General features: G+C 33.7%; 1 protein-coding gene across 5 annotated transcripts in view; it reads left to right on the forward strand.

Annotated features, from left to right (window-relative positions):
- The window catches only part of ERBB4 (erb-b2 receptor tyrosine kinase 4), a 1101636-nt gene that overhangs the window by 809777 nt on the left and 264711 nt on the right, over positions 1-27148 (forward strand). For all 5 annotated transcript variants that reach the window (XM_057503587.1, XM_036926862.2, XM_036926865.2 and 2 more), the window contains exons 13-15: positions 13967-14099; positions 19005-19098; positions 24790-24944. In XM_057503587.1, the coding sequence (XP_057359570.1) occupies positions 13967-14099; positions 19005-19098; positions 24790-24944 (382 nt within the window). The remainder of the gene's footprint in view (positions 1-13966; positions 14100-19004; positions 19099-24789; positions 24945-27148) is intronic.

Here is a 27148-nt window from a genome sequence, read left to right on the forward strand (position 1 = left end):
TATTTTTAGATATTCTCTCTTAATATACCACACATATACAAGACATACATGAGTACACAGTACACACACATATTCACTGCAAGACACATATAGACATATAGCGTACATGTATGTATGCATATGCACACACAGCACATACACAGACACACACCCCTAGAAAACATAAATATGCACACACACACACACACACACATACACAGTCACTATAAAATATTCTGATCTAAACCTGAGTATTTGCTTAAAGAAACACCAACCTTGATTTTTAACAGTGTTTTTTGGAGTTCAACATGATTTAAGGCAGTAATGAAAGTGAAAGAACAACTTCACCTCCTCTATTAAGGGTGTTGTGCAACCTTACTCTTTTAAGTCAAAAATTTCAAAGCAGAATTGATGGTTCAAAGAGATTGAGATTGAGAGGAGCTCTAGAACCTGAAAAGCTAGAATATTTTCTGCCTCCTTCATTTGTATGATTGTGGTATGAACAAAACAACAGTGCTGGTTGGAAGGAATTTTAGAATAGGCTTATAAAAGTCTTTGAAGTTTCTTAAAATATTTAAGCATAAACTTTTAACACTGAAATATAGAGAGTGAAGATAAAAGTGTTACAGCAACCCTTCAGAATCAGAGTACATTTGAACTCCTCCATCTCTATCTTAAAAATATTTGTACATATACACTTAAACCCAGCAGCATAAATGATAGAGAAAATGAATTCATAATTAACTTTTCAAAATGGAAATGAATTTATTTTTCTAATTATAATAGTGTCTTTATCATTGTTAGAAATCAGAACAACAGAAATATGTAAAAATAATATACTTTTTCTGGTGTATTTTACTTTTTATAATATCACAAAAAATTTTGACTTTCTATAAGCTCACAATACAATGGGTATTGTCATCATTGTCATCTCTAATATTGTATATTACAGAAAATGAATTTGATTATAACTTAAGGTTTATCTTAAATTTAGGAAAATATTGCCAGGTCACAGGTTTTCTTACTTGCTCTCTGTCCCATATTCTTGCCTTTAATTTGTGCACGCCTAGCCCAGCCCATACTCCCTTGGGTAAATATATATTACCAAGCGAAGTGTTGTCACATGAGAAGAATCATCCTTTGGATCTTCACTGGGAAATTAATAACTTGGTCACACTTTATGAATCATAAAGTGCATTAACTTAGAATATAGGGAAGTCACTCTTCTTCTAAGTAATCAGAAGATAGAAAAATCTCAATTGTACTTCTAAGATTTTCTTTTTAAAGTTAGCAAAGCAATACATTAATACACTGTTCTTTGTAAAAAGAAATTCAAATAAGATTTTCTTATTGTATTTGTAACCACACAATGTCTAATTACCAACAATGTCACAAAATGTTCTCTGTGTCCTTATCAAAAGGATAATAAGCAGTTACATTTTCAGAAATGACACCCCTTCTATTTTTGAAATCTGGAAATTCTGAAAGAATGAAGGGCCTCTCAACAATAAAGGCCAGGATTACTGGAGGCTTCAGTTTTTATTACAAATGGCAATATTTTAACCTGACTCTGCCTCTAGATTGGTGGTTGAGAAATTTTAAAGCAAAAACTTTGAATTATTAAAAATGTAGAACTCTGGTCTCCAGTCTCTAGAGATTGTTTGATAATGTTATAGTTTATATTCCCTCCCCACTAACCCAAAAGATGTGTTGAAGTCATAACTCCTGGTACGTGTGAGTGTAACCTTATTTGGAGTTAGGGTTTTTGTTGACTAAGATGTAAATTAAGATGAGGTTATACTGGAGTGGAGTGGGCCCGTGATGCAATATGACTGGTATACTTATAAGAAGAGAAGAAATATAGAGACAGACACACAGAGGGGGAGGCCACGTGAAATCACACACACACACAGAGGGAAGACAGCCACATGCTGGCAGAAGCAAAGACGGGAGTTATACAGCTGTGAGCCAAGGTTCAGCAAGGATTGCTGGCCTCCATCAGAAGGTAGAAGTGAGGGAAAGAACTGAGTCTCCCTCTGAGCCTTCAAGAAACAACCAGCCTGCCAACATCTTGATTTTGAAATCCAGAATGGTGAGAAAATAAGTTTTTGTTATTTTAAGCCACCCGTTTTGTGGCATTAGTTACTCCAGCCTTAGGAAACTAATACAGACAATGGTATGAGACCCAGGATCCTGCATTTTTAATATGCTCCTGGTCATTCTGAGACAGGTGAAATCCTTTGACAAACTCTACTCTTATCGTATTCCCTATTATTCTCCCTATTATTCTATAGTCAGAAATAATTTAAAAATACATTCTGATAATTCATTTCTTCTTGTGAGAGCTTGTTCCCCCAAAGACCTATGGTAGGAAAAATTGCAGCTGAGTAACTTAGAACCATGTATTTAATAACAGTTTTCAGAGACAAAGATAATGAACTTAAAAAAGCATCCTATAATGTTCCTTTCTCCTTTTACTAACATAACACATCAGTAAGATATAGGGAATATTTAATGATAGTTTACACATTGAGTAATTATAATATAATATATTATACTATTAAATTTTATTTACTTTAAAGTTTCAATGAAATATTTATGAATTTATTTTACTCTTCTTATAGTTAATCTGCCCTCTGAGAGGTACTTTATAAAGTGCTCAATATTCTAAGAATATTCAAGGACTTTCTAATATTTTTTCATTACTGTCCCTGCTACCTGTCATCTCCTCCAACAGAATTTACTCCCCAGGTCCCACTCAAGTCAGAGGTATAGAGCACTTAAAATTGAACAAATCTTTTGGTATATAACTTATTCAACATGGTGAATGAGTATGTCTTCCCATTTATTCCTCTACTCCTACCCTGACCAACTTTTTGTACTTTTAACTCATTCTAACATTTTACAAAGATTTGTATTATCAACCCCCCCCACCTTTATGAATGTCTAACCTTTCCAACTCCCAGAGCTTACTGCAATACAGTTTTATAATGGTGCCCCAAAGATGTCCACATTCTAACCCCTGAATCTGTGAATCTTACTTTTCTAGCACATGGACTTTGTAGATGTGATCAAGTTATGGATTTTAATATGAAAAGATTAATCTGGGTTATCTGCGTGGCCCCTAAATGTAATCACACATGTCCTTATGAGAAGAAGGAGACTTGACTATAGTAAAGAAGATGATGTGACCATGGAAACAGAGGCTGAGTGATGTAGGTACCAGCCAGTGAAAGCTAAGGTGGCCTCTAGAAGCAGAAGAGACATGGAACAGATGCATTTCTGGAGCCTACAGGAAAAAGCAGCCCTGGTGATACATTGATTTTATTTAATTGTGACTCATTTTGGACTTCTGAGCCCTGAACTCTAAGAAACTATGTTTGTATTATTTTTAGTGATTAAGTTTGTGGTTAATTGTTACAGTAGCAATAGGAAACCAATCTTTTAGTGGCAGAAGCTCAACTCAAATTACTACAGGTAAAAGAAGGGAACATAAAATAGAAACCAAAAGAAAGAAGGTTTAGCTATACTTATATCAGACAAAAGAGACTTCAAGTAAAAAATATAACAAGAGACAATGAAGGTCATTATATAGTGATAAATAGGTCAGTTCATTAAGTGAATATAACAATCATACATATATATTCAACGAAAAACAGAGCACCTGAACAGTAATAGGCAACAGCATAATGATAGTAGGAGACTTTAGTAACCCACTCTCAACAGTGGGTAGATCATCCAGACAGAAATTCAATAAACATTGAACTTGAACTATACTATAGGCCAATTGGACCTAACAGATATATGCAACATATTCCATTCAACAGCAGCAGAATACATGTTCTTACAAACACACATGGAATATTCTTAAATATAGATCATATGTTAATTCACAAAACAAGTCTTTTAGAAAGACTGAAATCATACCAATTACCTTTTCTGGCCACAGTGGTATGAAACAAGGAATCAGTGACAGGCAGAAAACTGGAAAATTCACAAATATGTAGAACTTAAACAACACATTATTGAACAACCAATGGGTTAAAGATGAAATGAAAAGAGAAAACAATAAATATCTTTAAAATAGTAAAAGTGGGAACACAACAATGGAAATACCAAAAATATAGCAAAATCAGTCCTAAGAGGGTAGATTACAGCAATAAATGCCCACAATAAAAAATAAACTAACAACTGCAACAGTAACAACAACAACAAAACCCCACAAGATCTCAAGCAATCTATCTTTATACCTCAAGGAACTAAAGAAATAAGAACACACTAAGCACAAAGTTGGCAAAAAGAAGGAGCTAACAAAGATCAGAGCAAAGTGAAATAGAAAAGATTAATAAAATTATGAGTCCATATTTGGAAAATATGAACAAAAATGACAAGCCTTGGTTTACTTACCAGAAAAAAAGGGAGGAACTCAAATAAATAATATTTCAAATGAAAAAGAAGACGTTACAACTGATACCACACAATATGAAGGATTATAAGAGACTACAATAAATGATTATCTGCCAATAGATTGGACAACCTAGAAAAATGGATTAATTCCTAGAAACATGCAACCTTTCAAGTCTGAAGCATGAATAAATGGAAAATCTGAACAGACCAAGAACAAGTTATGGAGATAGAATCAGTATTAAAAAACCTCTCCACAAATAAAATCTTAGATCAGATGGTTTCATAGGTGAATTCTACCAAACATTTTAAGGAGAATTAAGACTAATTCTTACACTTTCCAAAAAATTGAAAAGGAGGGGATACTCCCAAATTCATTTTACAAGTCTAGCATTACCATAATACCAGAGCCAGATAAAGATACCACAAGAAAAAAACTAAACAAACAAACAAACAAACAAACAAAAACTACAGGACATATCTTTGATAAATCTAGATGCAAAAATCCTCACAAAATACTAGCAAACTTAACTCAACATCATATTCAAAGGCTCATACACCATATGATCAAGTGGGATTTATCCCTGGGATGCAAGGGTTGTTCAATATATGCAAATCAATGAATGCAATACACCACATTAATAGAATGAAAGATAAAAATCATAAGATCATCTCAAAGGATGCAGAAAAAGCATTTGACAAAAATTCACTTCCTTTCATGATAAAAGCTCTCAACAAATTGCATATAGAAGAGTCATACCTCAACATATTAAAGGTTGCATATGACAAACTCACAATTTAGGAATACTTAAGAATAAATTTAACAAAGGAAATGAAAGATGCTTACACCAAAAACTATAAAACACAGATGAAATTGAAGACACAAATAAATGGAAAGATATTCTGTATTCATTGACTGGAAGAGTTAATACTGTTAAAATGTCTATACTACACCAAGCATCTATAAATGCAATGTAATCCCTATCAAAATTCTAATTTTTAACAGAAATAAAAAAATAATCCTGAAATTTGTCTGGAAGCATAAAAGACCCTAAATAGCCAAAGCAATCTTGGGAAAGAACAAAGCTGGAGGCATCATGCTTCCTAACTCCAAACTATACTACAAAACTATAGTAATCAAAACAATATGGTGCTGGCATAAAAACAGAAACACTGCACAGCAAAAGAAACAACCAAGTAATTGCAGAGGCAACCTATAGAATGGGAGAAAATATTTTCAAATCATATATCTGATAAAGCTTTAATATCCAAAGTATATAAGGAACTCATACAACTCAATAACAAGTAAACAAATAATCCAATTAAGAAGTGAGGAGAGGGTTTGAATAAACATTTCTCCAAAGAAGACATACAAGTGACCAATAAGTACACAAAAAGTTCTCAACATCACTGGTAATCAGGGAAATGCAAATTGAAACCATAATGAGGTATCACCTCATACCTGTTTAAATGGCTATTTTCAAAAAAGAGGTAAGAAGTGCTCATGAGACTGTGCAGAAAGTGGAACTCTGGTGTACTGTTGGTGGGAATTTAAGCTGGTATAGTCACTATAGGAAGCAATATGGAGATTCCTCAAAAAATTAAAAATAGAACTACCATATTACCCGGCAATACCACTTCTACATTATACATGCAAAGGAAATCAAATCAGGATCTCAAAGAGATACCTGCATTCCAATGTTCATCACACTTTTATGCACAATAACCAAGATATGGAAACAACGTAAGTATCTTTCAATGGATTAATGGATAATGAAGATGTGGGAAAGATATATATACAATGGAACATTACACAGCTATAAAAAAGAAGGAGTTCCTGCCATTTGTGACAACATGGGTGGACTTTAAGGGCATTAGGCTAAGTGAGTTAGATCAGACAGACAAAGATGAATACCATATGATCTCACTCATAAGTACAATCTAAAAACATCAAACTCAGAAACAGAGAATAGATTGTAGTTGCTAGGGACTGAAGGGTGGGGAAAATGGGGAGATCTAGGTCAAAGGATATAAACTTCAGTTATAGGATGAATAAGTTCTGGAGATCTAAAATAAACCATAGTGACTATGTTAACAACACTGCACTGTATATTTGAAAGTTGCTATAAGACTAGAGTTTTAATGCTCTTACCATAACAATAACAAAATGGTAACAATATGAGATGAAGGATGTAGTTACTAAATTTATTGTGGTAACATTGCTTTATGTATATGTATGGAATCACACTGTATATGTTAAAGTTATGCTATGTTACAAGTAATTTTATCTCAGGAAAGCGGGAAAAAATTAAATATTGGCCATAAATCTACATCTTTTAAGTCTTTTCATATAATACAGAAAACAATAAACAATTAAAAGGCAAAAGAAAAAATGAAAAGCAAGAGATTGTATCAACTCATAGAACTGAGAAGTCTAAAGGATATTCCTTCAGGTACAAATGGTCCCAGGAGTAAAACAAGATCACAAGGACTCAATCCTCCGATATACTGCTTGATTCTGCTTTCTTCTTAGGCAAGCCCTCTGTCTTCATAAAAATGGTAGCCTTGGTAGGGTAAGGTTAAGAATGTCCTTAGAGTTTATGAGTGAAGGTGTAAGCTCTACGTTCTCTCTGCCAACATCTGTATTGTACAAAGAACTCGATTGGTCCTGCTTGGGTTTTACATATCTCTGGACATCTCACTGTTATCTCCCTGCCACCAACTATTCAAACATGTTTTCAAAGTCAGTCCCATCAAAGCAATTGGAGTGATATTTACAAAATAAGATCCTTACTCTTCTGCTTAAAACCTTTCAACAATTTCCCATAGCTCTTTGATCAAGGCAGGCAATCCCATATTTGGCCACTAGTTCCTCCCTAATCTGGTCCTTGTCTACCTCACTAGCTCATCAAGTACCACTCTCCCACATACTGTCCATGTCCAGCCTGTTCTCTGAAAGCACTATTATTCTCTGCTCAGTCTCTCTTGGCTAGAGTTGTAATTTCTAATTTCCCCTACTTCTAATTGCCATAATAATTCCTATTTATCCTTTTCATCCCAGTTTATTATCCCTCCTCTGTGGGCCAACCTCATGTCATCCACCTGTTAGGTTAGGACAATTTCTGTATACTTTTAGCATAATTATTATTAATTATACCATAATTATATTAATTATTAGCATAATTATTTATCTAATACTACTTGTCTCCCTAACTAGACTTTAAGCTGTAACAGAATATGTATGTTATTTCATTTTTCCATCATATCCCCATTTTTTACCAGTGTCTGACATAAAGTATATAGTTTTTCAACAAAAATGTTGAAAGGTAAACACAAATATTTTTGTTTCTTTTCACATTTCTCTTAGATATATTTATTAAGGGCTTAGTTAAATGAGTAACTGTGCATTAAATACTCTGCTTATATGATGTCTAATCGCCATCACAACCCAGAAAGGTAGATATTATTACTCACTGTACAGATGAGTAAAACATAAATAACTGCACAAGGCTATGTGGTTTCTTATAAATCTTATTTTTGGCCTTAAAAATAAAAAAGAATCTGTCTAATACATTCCCAGTAAAACCTGTGTCTCTACATATGGTAAGTCATGCAAACAGCATAGATGGCCTTGTACAATGGAAGAGTAGATATTTCCTCGGCCTTTGTGCCTCCAGACAGGCACTCCATTTCAATATTTGAAACTAGTTCATTTACACATGCAGCACAGTAGCAAGATCCATTACTTAAGCTTGCCTCGATTTTAATAAAATCAGGTTCAATATTATCTGTAAAGGTTGAAATACTAAGCACATTATTACCTCTTCAAATTTTTAACAGACAGGTACAATTCCAATGAGATAAAGAAAAATATTTTTTTCAGCTTCAAGAAAAAACTCAGAGGAAGTTAAATGTTGCCTAATAACCACATTGCTGAAGTTTAAGAGGGGTTTATAATGGTCTTTTGAACTGTAAGACATTGAATAGCCCTCTACTCCTTCCTGTGTGACTGTCACGCTGGGAGGTCAGAGGGCTGTTGAATTCTGGGTGCTGATTGAAAATTTATTTTCTCTTAAGAATTTCAAAGAAGTAATTTCCTCTGTGCTGTGTGGAGACACTTCCCTTTGTTTCACTCTGGAGAAAATGATCAACCAGCCTTCAATGCCATCACTTAGTGGTTTAGAAAAAATTAGAAGGGATTATAATGATTTTCTGTTTATTATTGCTTTTCTCTGATAGATATTATTTCCTTGATCCAAAACAGCTCTGAAATTGAGCATCTGTATACAGGCTAAGGTAGGCAATAGGCAGCAGAGAAGAAGGTAGGAAATTGGGGAAAGCAAAAACGTTCTGCCACAACAAATAACAAAGAATATAACAGAACATCAAAGCAATCAAGCTTTTACCCTTCCACATACTGTAGAGTTTTATCATCTTTGGGACAGGAAGGGGGAAGGGATGAGTGAGAGGCTTTCAAACGTGAAAACATTATGTGAGTTGGTGAAATAAACTTTAAGAATATCATGGAATATCACGAAGTGGGCAGTCACAAATACTGACGGCTTTGTCAACATCCTAAAAGAAGAAACTGAAAATGTGTTTGAGGGCCTTAGATAGCAGTTGATAACATAATTTAAGGCACTGATTATATTTTCTACAAGATACGAAAGTGATGAATACAAAGAGATTCCTGAGACCATACAGTATGATTTTGAATACACCTTGCTGTCTTTATAAGGGACTTTTATAATATAATTTTTGTTCTTTATTTTCCTTCTTCAGGATTTCCTTAGATGACCATGTTTATCCCATAAGCAAGTATATATAAGAATTATATATAAATATATATTCATTTCAGAATATGAAACCCTTATAAATAATCTTCAAATGGCTAAATGTTATAAAAATAGATAGTTTAACTTTATATTCATTAAACTGAACTTTCCTCTTTTCTAACTCTTCATCTATTATGTAAAATTTGATCTTACACAGTTATATTCCATCAGCTAGATTGAATGATCTTTCTAATTCCTTACATCTTTATAAATTAGTGGGAAGTTACTTATACATCTAGGGAATTAATGATATGAGACCTATGTTACGATTCCATTTCTACTGGCATTTCTTTTGCACAGTGAGAGAACCCTCTTTATCTGCACTATGAATGATTGGAAGAAAAGAACTCTTGCTATTAGTTCAAAATCAGGTTAACAGATATTTTCAGTTAGCCTTTCCCAAGTAGAACATAAAATCATTCAATTTTTGTGGAGGGTCTCCACACAATGAGAACAGTCTCAACTTAATAAATCAATTTATTGAATTAAATATTTCAATGTGATAAATCTTTAAGACCTGGAGAGAACCACAATTAAAGTCCATAAGCTTTATGAGTTACTAAAATAATAATCTACTTTAGAAGAGGGACAATCCTGTCTCCACAGGAAAACACTCTATTCAATCTCTGTTCTTTCAGATTATCTGTAAAAATTACATGTATCTGTTAATTAGAATGATAACTATAAATTAAATAAGTTAATAGAATAGAAAACTAATTTTCAGTAAAATTTTGTGGACAGTATCTTTTTTGGGGCATTTTGGTGGTATCTTATATGAAAACTTTTGTTTGTAAATGAGGAATAGCAAGTAATTCCATTTTGGATTTTTGAAAGTAAATGTAGGATGTCCACTCTGGCCAAGGTAGAATAACAGAGATCAGATTTACCATCCCCCATGAAATGGCCAAAAGAACAAAATACATGCAATGATAGTTTCCAAGAGTGGATATCAGATAATGAAGGAGAGAGATTCCAAAGAGCAAGGAAACAAATGAGATGAGCTTTGTGTTTTCCTTGGCTAATTACCTTGAAAGAAATATTTAAGCCATGGCACAGTGAGGGGGAACCCAGTTAGAGCACCAAGACTCCTTGAGTTGAGGAGGCAGAGCGGGGAGTCCAGGGAGACTAAGGCAGCTAGAGTTGACAGACACAGTGCCAGAGACGAGAGAGCAATGCTGAGAAAACTGTTCTACAAGAAATGGTAAAGTAAGTCCTTTAGTCAGGGGGAGACAATACCAGACCAAAGTATGGATCTGTATATGGAGAAAAGAGCAGTGAATGGATAAATATGTAGAATTTTTTTCTTATTATTTAATTCTCTTCAAAAGGCAACCTAATGTTTAAGCTAAAATGATGAATGTGGGGTATATAATATGGAAAAACAGAATGTGTAACAGCTCAAAGTTATGGAAGTATCCTATTTTAAGGTTTTTAGAATATTCACACACAGTGTGGTAGAGTATAACTTGAAAATAGACTGCAGTAAATGAAAAATGTATACTAGAATTCCTTCTTCTGGAAAGGTGAAATAGATACACTTTGCCCTATTTCTTTTGCTAAGTACAACTAAAAACCCAGGGCATTATAGAAAAGAAACATAAATTGATTTTTAAAGGTGGAGAAAAGAAGGAAGACAGATTTGGCACATTGGAATCCAATAAAGGACACAGATATGAGGTCCCTCAGTTCCTTTTATCTCATATATCCGAGATTTGAAGGTGAAGAAACTGACTACTCAGACACACCAGAGGTGCATATCAAAAAAGCTCCAAAAGCCTGTTCTCTCTATGCAGAAAAGCAGGAAAGGGGCAGACTAACAAGACAGAAGTCTTTTTAGACAATAACTGTTCTACTCCAGCCAAATCCCATAGAAGAGACTGTGGCCCCCAACTTCACCCATGCCAGCAAATGAGTAGGGAGGCTAAGCTTCCTACCTCTCCAAGCTGTAATGAGGTGCCTCAACCTCTCTGCCAGGTTGTGTCAGCGAAAGGAGGAGTACCCCCACTCTGACACTTGTGTACTTGGGCAATTTGGCCTCTCTGAGCCTCTGTCCATCCGTGAAATGAATGAAATCATTCCTACTGCATGATGGGTTTGAAGATTAGTATCCATATATGAACAAAGAGAGGGAGGAAGAGAGGGAGGAAAGAAGAGAGAGAGAAAAACTTAGACCTACATATCTCAAAGACATTAAAGCAAAAAATCCTTAACAAAGTAGGAGCAAATAGCATTTGGCAATATATAAAATTAATTATGCAGCATAATCAAACAGGGTTTATTCCAGGAATCCAAGGCTGGTTCAATATTTGAAAATCCAACAGTGTAATACATCATGCTAACAGGCAAAACAAAAAAATCACATGAACATGTTAGTGGATACAGAAAAAAACATTAAAAAATTATTTTTAGGAGAAGTTATTTGGGACCTACAGCTAGAAAAAAAGAACTTCGAAGTCAGCACCAAAAGCCCAATCTATAAAAGAAAAATTGATACATTGAATTTTAAAGTTAAAAACATTTGTTCTGCAAAAGATCTTAATTAGAGGATGAAAAGATAAGCTGTGGCTTGGGAAACACCATTTTCAAATCAGGTAGAGAAAGATTAGCTAGAACAATCATAGATGATAGATGATAGAATATATAAAAAAGTCTCAGCACGCAACAGTAAAAATATCTAACTAAAGTAAGCAAAGGCATAAAGTACATGTCACTGAAGAGGATATACATGTGGCAAATAATTATATTGAAAGATGTCCAATATTATTAGCCATTTTATAGAAATTAAAATTAAATCCACCATGAGATATCACTACACAGCTATCAAGATAGCTAAAATTAAAGTAGCAACAAACCCAAATGCTAGAGAAGATATAAAGAAATGGTAAGGATGTAAAACAGTACAACCATTTTTTTTAAAGTTTGGCACTTTCTTAAAAAAAATAAAGTAAAATATTCCTATCATATGATCCAGCAGTTGTACTCCTGGACATGTATTCCAGACAAATGAAAATTTATATTCACATAAAAATCTGTACACAGATGTTTATAGCATCTTTATTTGTATTAGCCCCAAACTGAAAACAACCCAAATGCCCTTCCACAGGTGAATAGTTTAATCAACTGTGATAATCCCTACCTTGAAATACTGTTAGTAATCCAAAGAAACAAACTTTTACTATACCCAGCAACCTAGATTAATTTCCAGAGACATATTCTGAATGAAAAGATGAAAATCTCAAGAAGTATGTATGATTCTATTTATATAACATTTAAAAAATGACAAACTGTAAAAATGGAGAACAGATTACTGGTTGCAGAAGGAGAAGGTGGATGGGTAAGGTGAAGGTGAAGGTGAGAGAGAAGTGGGTGACAATATAAAAGTGCAACATTAGGAATTCTTGTGTGATGAAAATCTTCCATATCTTGACTGTATCAATGTCAGTATCCTGGTTGTGTTATTGTACTATAGTTCTGGGGAAACTATAGTACATTGGGGAAACTGGGTAAAGGGAACATGGATCTTTCTGTATTATCATTTACAGCTATATATGAATGTATAATTATCTAAAAATGAAAGGATTAACTAAAAAATTTTATTGAAAATGCAAGTGATATCCCTAAAATAACAAATGAAAGAGTTATGTAACTCATTACCAAAAATAAAAAGATAAAATCATTAAAAAGTTTGGTTTTCCAAAATATGACAGGAGAAGAGAAAAAAGATTGGACAAAAAATAACAAAATGATTTCAACTAATTCTATCAATTATTATATTCAATGTAAATGGTTTAAATGTCCTAATTAAAAGTAGAGATTGTCAGGTTGAATTAAAAAATAAAGTAAGATCCCAACTATATGCTGCCTCCAAGACACAGATTTCAAACCTCTGTAGGCCCTTTTTATTCAACATCTAGTATCCCTTTAGTAAAATTATGTTATTCAGCATAAATAATAACATACTGAATAAATGTATTAAGTTAAGGAGAACAGAGTTGGTGAACCTCAAGAGGCAATTTTAAAACATGAACCCAAAATTGTTTGGCACTCCCTCCATCAGTAAAAGATTATAGGTATAAGACTAAAGACCATTGTTAGTACTTGAATTTCTCTACCTCCTCATGAATAACCACTACATTTTTTTAATGTTCTTTCAAAACTTTTTCTTTAACATGTGCCAGTTTGACTAAATATCAAGGTATACTTAGACTAGAGCAGAGGCACACAAAAACTTGTATTCTATTTCTATTTCTTTCTCCCCTTCTTACCTTCCATATATTCTTCTTTTCCTTTTTCTTCCTCTTTTAATATTGTTTTTTGGTTTATGACAAGTATCATTTGTTCTATTTCTTCATGAAGCTCTCCTATGGCACTGAAGCAAAAAATTTTGGTGTATTATTGGAGCAAAAGGTTGGCTTGAGATGTGTATGGTTTGTTCCCTACCTTAACTGGAAGGTGGATTTCTGTCCCTCTTCCTCCCTAGAATTTTGATATAGGCAATTGACATTTGTTCAGTCTTATGAAAAATGCAGTGGTGTCCTCTGAGCACAATGACTGGGCTCTAAAGTATGGGAGATGTTGAGGGTAGGGGACATCACGGTGGCTGGATAGGCAACCAAAGTTTTGTGCCACACATTCCCTTCAAACAAACACCTTCAGAAATAGCTTTACTAGGAAGATTCATATTAAAATGGTTGAGTTTTGGCATAGGCTTCTGTTTTACTTCCCCTTGATTTTACTGTGTTTCTCAGCTGCTGAAGGAATGGTGTGCAACCATCTGTGCTCAAACGACGGCTGTTGGGGACCTGGGCCAGACCAGTGCCTGTCGTGCCGCCGGTTCAGCAGGGGAAGGACCTGCATAGAGTCTTGTAACCTCTATGATGGGTAAGGCATCTTACAATGTTACCTTAACCTCCTGAGCTTACTGATTGGTTCCGATTTAAAAATGATAAGAAATGGTAAAAAGTCAGAATGTATGTACTGACTAAGATTCTTAAGGAGAGTTCTTTTTACATAAAGAGACAACATATAGAAGAAATGTTTTAAGGTGGAATAATTTTATTTGCAATAACAAGTTCAAATATATATTGATTGTTATGTACATTTAAAAAATGTGTTCCAAATTATACAATTCTTAATAAAATATAGCAAGTTGTACTTAAGCAAAATTGAAAATTATATTCCTATTTTCCTTATGAAGAGGATTTTTATAAGTAATCATTCCTCTCTTATGGTCCCGACAATTTTTTTTATCATACTTTCCTGTTAATTTTCATCTGGTTACTGCAAAACGTTTGATTATTTTTCCATTCAAGTTGTGTGTATATTTGTACACTAGGAATGACATGTTTCTATGTGTCAGACTACTGCTTTGCCCTATAGAAAGATTAGCTTGGTAGTTCCTAGTTGAACAGGTTTTTGAAAGTGTTCCACCACTTTCTAAAGATAACCTAAGCAATATTTTACATCAAGTATTTTAAATTCCTTCTAGTACTACAATAACCACATCGCCAACAGTAAAGCCTAGGATATACCTTTTGGCATGGCATTTCATATACTCATAAAATCAGTTTATCATAAAATACCATTTCATGCATCACCATTGTCCTTCATTAGTTTGATAATGCATTTTTTTAGTACTATTCCTGCGTCAAATTTTCTTATACTGCTCACTGAAGGGATTCTCAACAGTTTTGTAAAAGTATAGCTTTGACATTCTTTATTTCATTTCTTTTTCTGCCTTATGAGGTGCCCCGTTTTACCAACTGTTTTCATATTCCCAGATAACATTGTACTTTTGCATTTTATATCAGAAGGATTAAAGTCTATGGATCGTAATATTATTGACATGTGTCTTCTTTGAGAGAGAATGACCAGAGCCAGCTATACCTCCATGAAATTTTGGGGAAAAAATAAAATAGGTTTCCAAGAAAATTTCAGCTTATAATTTTTAAGGTACAATCAGCTCATAAGTTTGATAATAAATAGCAAATCGTGCATTGCTTGTTTCATTGGAGTATATTCATAGTTGTTTATTATGAAAGAATGATATTTTCTGTATATAAAATACCTCAGATCAAAATATGCTCGTTTGTTATTATAGCTATTGATACCATTAAGTGAAACTAGTAGACTTTAGTACCATTAAGCAAATGTTACATTAAATTTTACAGAATATAAATTGTATGAAAGTTTAAAGAATAAAAGTTTATAGAATATGTGCAGTTCTAAAGAGGGAATGGATTCTAGAAATCATTAAGTATATAAATATCAGGAATGCTAACAGCAACATCTTATAAACAGTGAGCACTGGTAGAATGGTGTGTGTCCAGTGTCTTAACCCTGTAGAAAAATCAAGCCAATGGTAAAACTCAGGGCATCTGATTTTCATCCTTTTTCCTTTCTGTATGCCATTGTTTTTCTTTATTATTTCAGTTTTAAACTTGTCAGAAATATGAAACTGATAAATACGTGAATCTATACACCATCCTTTGTCTAGTTTCTACATAACAATGAAAGCTAAGCAAAAGAAAATACCAGTTTTCCAAGTAAATAAAAAAGCACCTATTACCAATCTGTTTTTTAGAGTTTAACCTTCTCCAAATCATTAAATCAGATATATTTTTTAAATGTAAAGTTTTTAATGTATTTTGCAATAGTAATGGGAACCTAGGAAATCATACACAAGAGTTAGTTTGAAAGACAATTAATGAAAGTATCCTGTAAAACTCTGGTATAATTCTTGCATTTGCAATGATGGATTTCCCCACCTCCAATCTTGTGGTATTGGCTGAGTTCATTCAACATTGCCTGCCAGTTAAGACAGCCTTTAAGGAAGAATGAATTAAAATCCTAACTTTATCCCTTCTCAACTGAAATATCTAACCTTGGCTAAATAACCTAATTGCTCTAAACTTTATTTCCTTATACAGAAAATGGGAATGATAATAGTGTCAACTTCATAGTATAGTTGTGATTATAAAATGTGAAACTGTATAATACAGTCTTGTTAGAATTCCTGCCACTAAAATAATTATCATTGTTTCCTTTTGTGTCCATTAATCTGAGGTGACTAAATGGTTAGGTAAAACAGTCACATTAAAAACTGCTGAAAATAACTACAAATATGATAGTTACTAAAATCAGGAACCTATTTATATTTACATATATTATTGTAAATAACATATTTACAAATATTATTATGTAATATATGTTTTATACAATGTACATATGTTTGATATTTATCTATTTATATATAATATATATATCACATGTTTATATAAATATTAATACATATATAAACCGATTGTCTATCATAAGAGAAGAAATCCTAAAAGAGGATTTTTTTAAAGGGAAAACAGAAAAATCAGTTAATCCTTGGATATTAGCACTCAAAGTCTGGTCCTGTAAGTCACTGTGCTTCAGCACCTCTGAGCTGCCATGCACAAGCATTCAAAAAGCAAGAGAATGCTAATTGCAGTGCAATGTCAAGAATTTTCTTATGTGGCAATGTGGTTAAGCACTTCTGAAACTTAAAGAAACAACATGAAAACCACAGAAAGAATGTCAGTCTGAGCTCTTTGTAGGCATTTTTATATTTAAAAATCACAACCTCTCATGGAAACATTCTTTTTCCCTTCTCACAGAGAATATTTAGGAAATGAAGTCTAGACAAGTGAAAGGATTGAAGGCCTGGAAGGATTAGTGTTGGTGCTAGGATCACCAACCGAACTTGGGAAGCATTGCCTACAAAGCATTTGCTCTTGCTCACAGGACTGGCTACCGTTGCGCTCATCCAACAAACTGAGAAATGCAGCTTAGCAAAAACTAGTGACAAACGGCTTGGATGCAAAGCTCATGCTCAAAGGCTGTGATTTGTTAGGCTGGATTCAAGTGAAAGGGATTCTTTGGTAGAAAGGAAGAAGAGCAGTGATGGAGAGAGTGACAATAAAGGGCAGAAGCAGTAGAAATTGCAAGGAGGGTCTGTTCTGAAAACGGACAGGAAAAGAGCCAGAAGCCATGGAAACAGAAGTCTAGTCTATAGGAGAAAAGGCAGTGAGGCTGTCTTCATGATATTTTTATGACATATTCATTTCACTCCTCAAATCTATGAGAAAGGAAGGGGCTTTTGGAGAAGAGGAAGAAAAACGTGACTTATGCTTTAGTACCATAAAAATTATGACCTTCGTTTAGCACCATAACCTTTTAGTCACCCAAGAAACTGTTTGCAGGAACAGTAATTTGCTGATGATCACAGGCTTCGCTGTAGCTGTCATTTAATTTCACTATATAAATAATGCTTTTGATGGTCTTTACAATTGAGCTAATACTTTCTACATCCCAAATACCCAGTCATTTTTACCTTTATATTCTGATGATTTCCTCTGTTGGTAATTTCTTGTTAATAATATGCAAAAGAAAATCTGTTTTATGTAAACTCAAGAAAATTCATAAATAGTGTAATCCAGAGCAAACCACTACCTCATAGTAAAATGCAAAAACCGTGTAATTAAATATGTATATACACAGAACTAAGCAACTGCTTTATACTATTTATTTTGAAAAACTGAGCAATTATTTTACCTTGAAATAGATGTAATCTTAATCTAACCAATATAAAACATAACCCATCCTTTGGACTTATTTATGAAGGCTTTACAATAACCCAGTGAGATAGTTCACTATGAAAAAACTGAATAATTTAGGGGAAAATAAATGTGAATTTATCACCTAATTAATCCATAATTGTCATATTTGCAGTGCTTAGTTTGAAGTGGTAGTGCATATACAAAGGCACAAAATAATAAAGTAGCTATAAATATTTAGTCAAGTTTTGTTAATGACTCATAACTGACAGTCTAAATTGTCTTTACTCAGTACCTCATCCTCATACATTAATGGGAATGGGGCGGTTTAAACATATTTTAAATGAGTGACACCCAATTTTTTAAATGAAATTTTGGAGAGATGGTCATTAGAAAACTTACATACTGATAAAATTTAATATTCAAATAGCCACAACATGTAAAGTTGTGGGAAGGGATGACCAATATCTCAGATTTCAATTAGAAAGTTTTAGAATGTTATCATCGAACTGTTTTTGTTTTATTTTATATCATACAGAATTACTTCAAAAGCAATTTAAACTGTGAAAGATGTTGTGATATTAGATCAATAATCTAAGAATATAAAATCTACCATAGAAAGATATTTTCTCTAATTCTCCAAGGCAGACATTTTAAAAGAAGCAAAGAAATCAAAGCATTTTTTGAAGTTTCACCAAAAATACATTGAAAAGTCTTGGGATTTGAAGGACAAGGATGGGGAACCTTCACGTAACTTAGCAACAAGAAAAACACAATGGTGCTTTCAAAGTTTAAAAAATAAAACTTCAGCCAAGTGTAACATTTCATATAGATACAAACAGGCAAAGCCTTACTTAAAAATGTGTAAATGGTTCTGCTGTGTCATCAGAAGGCATTTTTTTCTTCTCTGTTTTTTTTTTTTTTTGAGACTGCTAGACTATCTCTCACGAGGAAGGTTTCCTGAATGAGTCTATCGTTGAACCCAACAGAGGGCAAGAAAAGCCATCTGGCTGCAGTTTATCTTTTCTCCTAATGGAGAACTTATTCCTTAATGCACAAGGAAATGATTCTGATGCTCCTGGCATATAAAGAAACAAACTTCTAGAATTTACTCTGCCAATAGTACTTTTAGCAGATGTTACTTCATTTGTTAAGTTGACAGCCTGTTTGCTTACACCGCCTCATGCAGCTGATGTTTTCACAGTGAATTTCGGGAGTTTGAGAACGGCTCCATCTGTGTGGAGTGTGACCCCCAGTGTGAAAAGATGGAAGATGGCATCCTCACATGCCATGGGCCGGTAAGCCTGAGGACATCTGTGGTGGTGTTGGCTTATTTACTTTCATGTATGAATATTTTTATGTCATTATTTTATCATTTATCCATCCATTTGATAGATATTTATAGCATGCTATGGGCTATCATGTTTGATATTCTATCCTTGATAGGCTTACAGTGAAATAGTAGAGATAAGATATTTAAAAATTCAATTTCTTAAATATTTTTGTCCCAGATAATGTATTTGAAAAGAAGATGTGGAGTTGTCCTTAAGGATTGCACAGTGTCGAAAGGCAAAGAGATACACAATTAGATTGAAGCAAAATAATTGATAAAACATAAATATGTATACATTGTTATAGGAACACAAATAAGGGAGAAACTAAATCTATCTTTGGGATGGAAATTGGGGCAGCAAGGTAGGCTATAGAGAAGTGATGTTTGAGCTATAGGTTAAAGAAGAATATGGGAGAAAGGAAACATACAAATATATGCAAATGTGAAAATTCATGTTATGTTTGAAGTAAACTGTAACATTTATATCTGTGTTTGATCATTTGACTGTTATGGCATTGCAAAGAACAGTTGAACGAAGGAGGAGGCAAGTACTCATAAACTAAAATCTAAAGCATTGTGATTAATACTATGGCAGAGAGTAAAACTGAGCTATGAGAGTTGAAGGAGAGTCTACGGGATAAGGAAATTCTTTACAGATCAGTTGATATTTGTGTGTTTGAAGTTAGCCTTAGAGAGAAAAAAACAATTTTGTTTGAGACTTCACTTTTGTCCCATCATTCAGGCTTTTTCGTCATAGTGAGGTCAACATGAGTTTGTCATTCCAAAGTGCCATATTCATCCTTCTTTAGATAAATTTCCAGTTTGTGTATTGATTCATCACTCAGATAGTTTGGGAACCAATATTTGGGTGTAGCCAGGAGCTCAACTTTGCTCAATAAGAATTTACATGGAATTTAAATAGTATAATTTGTCTACCAGAGTGCTTATGCAGCACTTAATTAGCCTAGAAAAAAAAAATATCATTGAGCCCTCCAAACTTCCATTAGGCCCAATGAGCTGTTCTGGAACTTCATCTAAAGAAGGATGTGGAAACTTGGACAGTTCAGAGGAACACTGCAAGAATGATTAAGCTGAGCCGAAGAACCAAAGTCTAAAAGAAAATTTAATATGTAATGATCTTCAAGTAAGTATACAAAAGGCACATGCAGCTATTTTTCTTTTCTCCACCAAGGATACTAATGGAAAATACAATTAATCTGCAGCACGAGAAATGTGAGTTCTGTACAGAATGTTATGAAACACAGGGGAGTAGAATCCATGATGGGTTGTTAAAACAAGTTGAGCTACCTGTGTGAGACTGCTTTAAAAACTAACATATTTAGGTATGAAAAGTCAAAGAAAAACTCTGTTTCAGAGTCCAAGACTTTAAAAATGTGTAATTACAAAAATCGAGAATTTGGCCATCTACTCTGAACAAGGCAGACTGTAAAAGCAGTCCCTGTTTTTTTCTATTCCTCATGCTGCCTCCTATTATATGCAATTATCTTAGTGAATATATTTCAAATTCTGTTAATTTGTATGTTATTGAAGTTTATTTGTTCATTTTTTTGTTACAGAAAAAAATTGGGACAGTTAATAAAATGCACATAAAAAACCCTAAGAGTTAATGTTCTTTCAATTTGCAAAATTATTTGATAACTAAGAACAAGTGAAAAAAATAGGTTGTTAATGGATACATTTGATTCTGTAATGACAGCATTGTTGGGCACATATTTAAGATCACTCCCCAGTGCTAAAATTGTCAGCTAATATGTGGAGAGGTTAGGAAAGGCAATGCCAAAAATATAAAAAGTTGAGTAAAACTGAATCGCTTATCTGTGGGAGGTCAGAGTGTGGAATCAAGAATACCTATTGGTCACTTGATCAGTAAGCCTTGAAATGCTAAGCAGGTAAGAACACAATTTCTTTTAGGTTATGTTGTCTGAAAAACTGTCAGGATTTCAGCTCAAAAATAGCCCAAACTCTGCTTCCAGTAAAGAGGGTTGTTTGCTTTCAGCCTTTATAATTTACATTAAGTTTTTGCCTGTTTCTCAGTCCATATGTAGATTATCACAGCTAAGGCCATGTAATAACATGCATTTATCACATAAGATATCCAAGAGGTTCTGGAAACTTCTTCATGAGAGTGACACTGTGATGTGATTAACATAGAAGTCATAAAGCTGGTTGGAGTTTTCATACCTGGTTTTATGATTTATTCTCTCAAAATCACATTTCCCTAACCTGTCACTGTTTCCCTAATGGTAATAATTGCTAAATATTTATATTTGCCAAATATAGTTACATCTGAAGCATACTAACCCTTCTTCCATTAAAATATAAAGAAATTGAACCTATAATGATTAGACAGTTACACCAAAAGTCAGCAATCAGTAAGATGGAGAGCTGGGACTCAATTATGGAAGTTTTGACTCCAAATTTCATGCTCTTTTCATTTCACTATTTTTTTTCTGCAGGCAATGATTCTGTAATATATTAAGGATAAAATTCTTTCCAGAAATATGACAGCTACATGTAAAATGGGAGGGTAGTATCCTATTTAAACGTGACAGAAATCCAGAATGATCTTGGGAGAGCTACATTTGACATAGAGCAACACTATGCTTTTATATTCTTGTCTGTCTGTACTTGGTCTTCTTTATTTTATTATTTCTTTTACAGTTTTATCCTTTGTGACCTCCTTTCACTACTCCTATAGAGTGCTATGAAGAAATGTAAGAGAGGGAATCTTGAGAAGAAAACTAAGAGAAATCAGACAAAGCCATAGATCAAAATAAAAGCCAAAGAGGCAGCATGAGAAGAGAGAGAGAGAAGGAAACAAATTTTTAAAATGTATTTTTATGAGAGTTAAAGTAACTATTAAAGTCAGATTAATAAAGGTTGTGCTACTATAACAAATCACCCCCATTTTACTAGCTTATAGAAAAATGCTTAAATCTTCTCCATGTAAAGTGCACTGCAAGTTTTAGAAATAGTTTAAGGCAGCCCTCCACCTCATGATGGTGTAGCATTCCAGGATGCTTTGAATTTATGGCATTTCTCCAACTCCATGGGGTCCCTGAATCATGGAGCAAAGAAAGAGAGGGCTAGAGAATTCAGCACTGGCAGTCTCACAAATCACTTTCCCTTAATTTCATTGTCCAAAGCAAGATATATCTCACCTACGGTAGGAAGGGAATTTCAATCTTCCATGTGTCTGTACTTGGAAGAGAACTGGATACTGGTGAATAGCACCTTTGTCTCTTACAGCAGCTACCAAAGAAAAATATCCTTTGTTACTGAGAAAAAAACTATAATTTTTCTATCAAGTTTTAGCCTATTCTTTAGTTTTCTGTCTAGATTATTGAGTCCAAAGAAGCTTAAAGTTACAGATAAAAAAAACTATTATCTTCACCTCTGTTTTCTGTAATTGCATTTATCAGTTCATTTGTTATAACTAAGTTCTTAAAAGCTTTGGGAATATGATAGAAGAGTAAGCATTAGACACACATATTTATTTGAAATCTCTTTATTATGTAAATAAGATGGAGGATTGGTACATTTCATTTCTTTCGAGATTTGTCAGGACATTTTTTAGTTATGTCAGCGTAGGGCAGTAGTTTTGTGTTGCAATAATAGGATCAAATAATTAAAAGATACTTTTTAAAAAGGAAGTAAAAAATTATCTTATTAAAGTAAACATAAAGATTGAATATGAATTTAATTTTAGTGTCAAAATTTTTTATGTCTTCTCATTGTACCTGGACATTATTTTACATCAGAAGAATTTTATAGGAAAATCATTACTAATTCCCAATTTTGAATATAACTGATTAATTTACTTATAGTAAGTTTTATTCTTGTGTTCTGCAAGAAGACATCAGCATGTCTCTTGCACAATAAGTGATGCTACTGAACATACTTGCACAGTAAATGATTTTGTATAACAGACAGCATTATGTGCCTAAGTACCCATAAGCAGGTGTTAAAATTGGAAGCATGTGAAGTATTCTTTTTTGGTAGGAACTAAGAAGTTGCCAATAGCAAACTCTTCAGATTGAATAGGGATTAGGTTTCATAAAATCTTTTTATTTTTTTATAGCTCTAAGCCTCACATCAAAATAGGGAAATAGGTGCTTGATTGAAACTCACCAGTCTCAGGATTTCTAGAAACCTCTTCCTGATTATTTTTTTCTTCTTTACAGGACCATTCTCCATTAGCAGCCTCTATCTTTAAATTTTAAAATGCTATATTTTATGATTTTCTGATGCCTTATATCACCAACATGCAACGTCTGCCTACTTCTGGCTTAACATTTGTAGCTAGAATATAATGCACTCCTATGAATGAACTAATGCTCACACTTCCTGCCAAATATATAACTCTGTATAACATTTGTCCACTATTGACTCCTAAATTCACATTGCTTACAATTATAAACCTAATAAAATGATCTCCCTCTATAATTACTGTATGTTATTCTTCTTAATTGTGTTCAGTGTGAACTATCTTAATTGTTGAACCATGTGGGCATAGACAGATTTGGAGGGGAAATGAGTTAAGGAAGAAGTTTCAGGTAGTGGTAAAAAAAAAAAGTAATCTTAAGACAATGTAATATTCAAAAAGGAGAACTGAAAGTAATTTCATTATTCAAAACAGTTGAATGTGTAAAAATATATGGGCATCTTTTAAGAAAACAGCACTTTATATCAATATATTCTCAATTTTCTTTGATTTGAGGATATACTAATCATTTCCTACATGTTTATTATCCCAACACCAAATCCAAATCAGTTTTTTTGTAAAATTCTTTGATGTTTCATGTATTTTAAGCTTTTACTTTTGTTGGGATGTTCAAATATATTTGCATGTTATTGTGTCTTACTAACATTCTACATATTAGGAAAATATTGTATATTAAAACATATATATGTGAAGTGAGTTCTATTTAAATTTATTATGATCATATTTATATTACCTTTATTCTTATATAAGTTTTTGCATGTAATTTTCTTCTGTACATATCTATATTATTACAGAGTTTTGATATTTGCTCATCAGAATGTACCTTTATTATGCTTAATGTTGTACATGATTTATTAAAATAACCATGCATAGACATGGTATGATTTTTAGCAGTATTACAAGCTGAGTTGAAGTGAAGAGTGACCTAGAAATTAACTTTTACTTGCCTAAACTAATTCCTGAGTTCAACCACAGTAAATTTTAAAATTCATTGTTCAAATTGTCAGTGTATAATCAAAAAAGAAGTTTACATCTCACTTGTATATGAAATTCAGTGTTAGCTAATTCCTAGCATTTCCTTCTCCTCATTAACTACTTAGATAGGATATTGACATATTCTTATAATTGTGATGAGAAACTCCCTAGAGAAAATGGGTTGTTACCCAATGTTGTTGCACTGTACTATCATCCAGAATAAAAGACGAAAAGAAAATATGGTCATCCTTCTATTTTGCTGATTGAAAAGCTACAATAGCAACATCCTCATATGTACTTCTGCAAATGCTCTCCAGCTCCCTGGAGGGAGATGGGCTACCCACTGAAGTTTTAGGAACTAAACAATGGGAATACATTCCAGAGAAAATGGCAACCATGTTTCCTTCCCCATTTTGTTTTGTTTTTACACTTCAGGGACCTGACAACTGTACCAAGTGCTCCCATTTCAAGGATGGCCCAAACTGTGTGGAAAAATGTCCGGATGGCTTGCAGGGGGCAAACAGTTTTATTTTCAAGTATGCGGATCAGGATCGGGAGTGCCGCCCATGCCATCCAAACTGCACCCAAGGGTAAGCATCCTTGCCGGCCAAAGACTCAGTCTTGTATGTATTGCAGATCACAAGGTACACACATGTATCTTTATTCCTGCACAGTCTACTAAATATGTAATATTCTCATACAAAACTGTTCGTGTGTATATTAACATGCTAATTTTAAGAGAAATCCTTTCTAAGAAAATGGTCTGTGAAACCAAATTCATACCCTCTGAAATATTTTCATTTCACATTTACCAATAATTATTCTATTGACAACTTCGTGAAGCTGGTGTCAAGTAAACTTTGTACAGAGTATAAAAATTCTTCCAAATATTCCTGCAGATGGAAGATGTCAGAGAAGACAAAACACTAAAAATACTTTTGAGATTTGTGCTTAATAAATCTTTAACTGAGGTTTTCTGTTCCTTTTTCTTTGTTGTTACAACCAGCTTAAAGTGAGCATATCTCTATTTGACAAAAATGCTGCCTTGGATTAAACCATCAGCAAAATGTAAGAAAAAGTAGTGATGGCAGAACACACGAAGGGAAACTGTGTTACATATATTAATAAAATTATATTTTGTGAAAGTAATTTTACTACAAGTTAACCTATAACTTAGAATTTCTGTGACCAATATAGGACAATTTCAAGATGGGTACATATTTTTCTATTTTTCAAAAGGATGTGTGGTAAAATGAACAATAATTGGATACTTTGATATTTGCAACAGTTGAATAGCAAAGACATACTACAGGAAGAAGGAAAGTGCTGAACTGTACAAGAAATAATGTCAGTTATCTAACAAATCCCAACAAATATTTCTTTAAAAAATAGCGAATCTCTTTTAGGAAGGATAGTCCTTTCTTTTTCCTCCAGAAAGTGAATAATTTTAGAATTGAGATCAGTTTCACATACTGTATCCTCCTTCTGACCATAAATCCTCTTCTCCATTGTGAGTGCCTCCATGCATGTGCACACACATGTACAAACACACACCTTGTTGAGAATCATGAGTTCTTTATATCTGGCAGGAAAGTATAAGATTCCATAAAGAAATTTGCTGCCAGAATAAAGGCTGGCTGTTAGGGGACATTGAAGAAGTTAAGCAAGCATCATTTTCTGCCAAGAGGACATCAATTTTCAGATGCTGCTTCAATTTCCTGCAGGTCAAAAAAATCAGCTTAAATCCGTCTGTGAAGTGGCAGATCCCCAAAAGGTAATGTTCTGCCATTCAAATTCAAATTTAGTTTGGAAAAGCCAGTGCCAGCTCTTTGGTTTCCACATAAGGACATAGGTTGAGATACTAAAATAGTTACATAGATGCTTTGCTTCAAGGAAACTAGAAGGAATAAACTGCTCCCACAGTGAATGTTTGGCGCACTTGGGTTAAGAGTATTTCATGAAGAAACAACTGGTACTGCTGAAGCAGAAGGAAGAGTCAGCAACAGAAAGAGAAAACTTTGTCTGCTAAAATAATCATCCACAAGAGGGTTTTGTTTTGCAGCTAAAATTAAACCAGTAAATTATTCAATATAATGTTGATGTCAACAGCTGTTGCCATTCAAAATGAGACCTTTTGCTGTTTTTGCAAATCTAATTAACAATGAGGCCATTAGGGAAATGAAAGTGAGAGCACGGAGCTATAGTCTGGATATGTGGCTGGTGAGTCTTCCTCTCAGCCCTTTTAAATCCCAATTATATAATAAAAGAAAACATGTAGCTTGGGAGGAAGGAGAAGTAGGGACAATGAAGAGATCAATTTATCACAGCAATAAAAATTGGATGTCAGCCAAGCGGTAGGGCGCATGTGTAATAGGGAACAAATCTGACCACATCGTTTGGGAACTCCCAACCAAACAGAAGGAGGATGTCTTAACATTCACTGCTGCAGAATGATGATGAGACAGAATTGGAATGATATGCTCCCTGGCATCTTCCAAGGTAATTCTGTAATGACTGACTTAGACCTGAGAGGTTTAGTATCTGTGTACATTTAGCTTCCTGCCGTCCTTTTCCTAACAGACTCCATATTGGCCAGGTTCAGTCATTCATGAAAGTTCTGTGGCCCCAGCCCCATGACAGAATTTAGGAATTTGAAATCCCCACTATCTCTGTGCAACACTGTGCTTTGAGACCCTTTGTTGAAGCCATGAGGTGCTATGGGCAGTCAGTCCCTTCTTTTCAAATGGAACATGTAGTGATTGTACTTTTCCCTAGAAAGATCACAGGGGCAGTG

This window comes from Manis pentadactyla, chromosome 6, assembly GCF_030020395.1.
Source record: "Manis pentadactyla isolate mManPen7 chromosome 6, mManPen7.hap1, whole genome shotgun sequence".
Lineage (NCBI taxonomy): Eukaryota > Metazoa > Chordata > Mammalia > Pholidota > Manidae > Manis > Manis pentadactyla.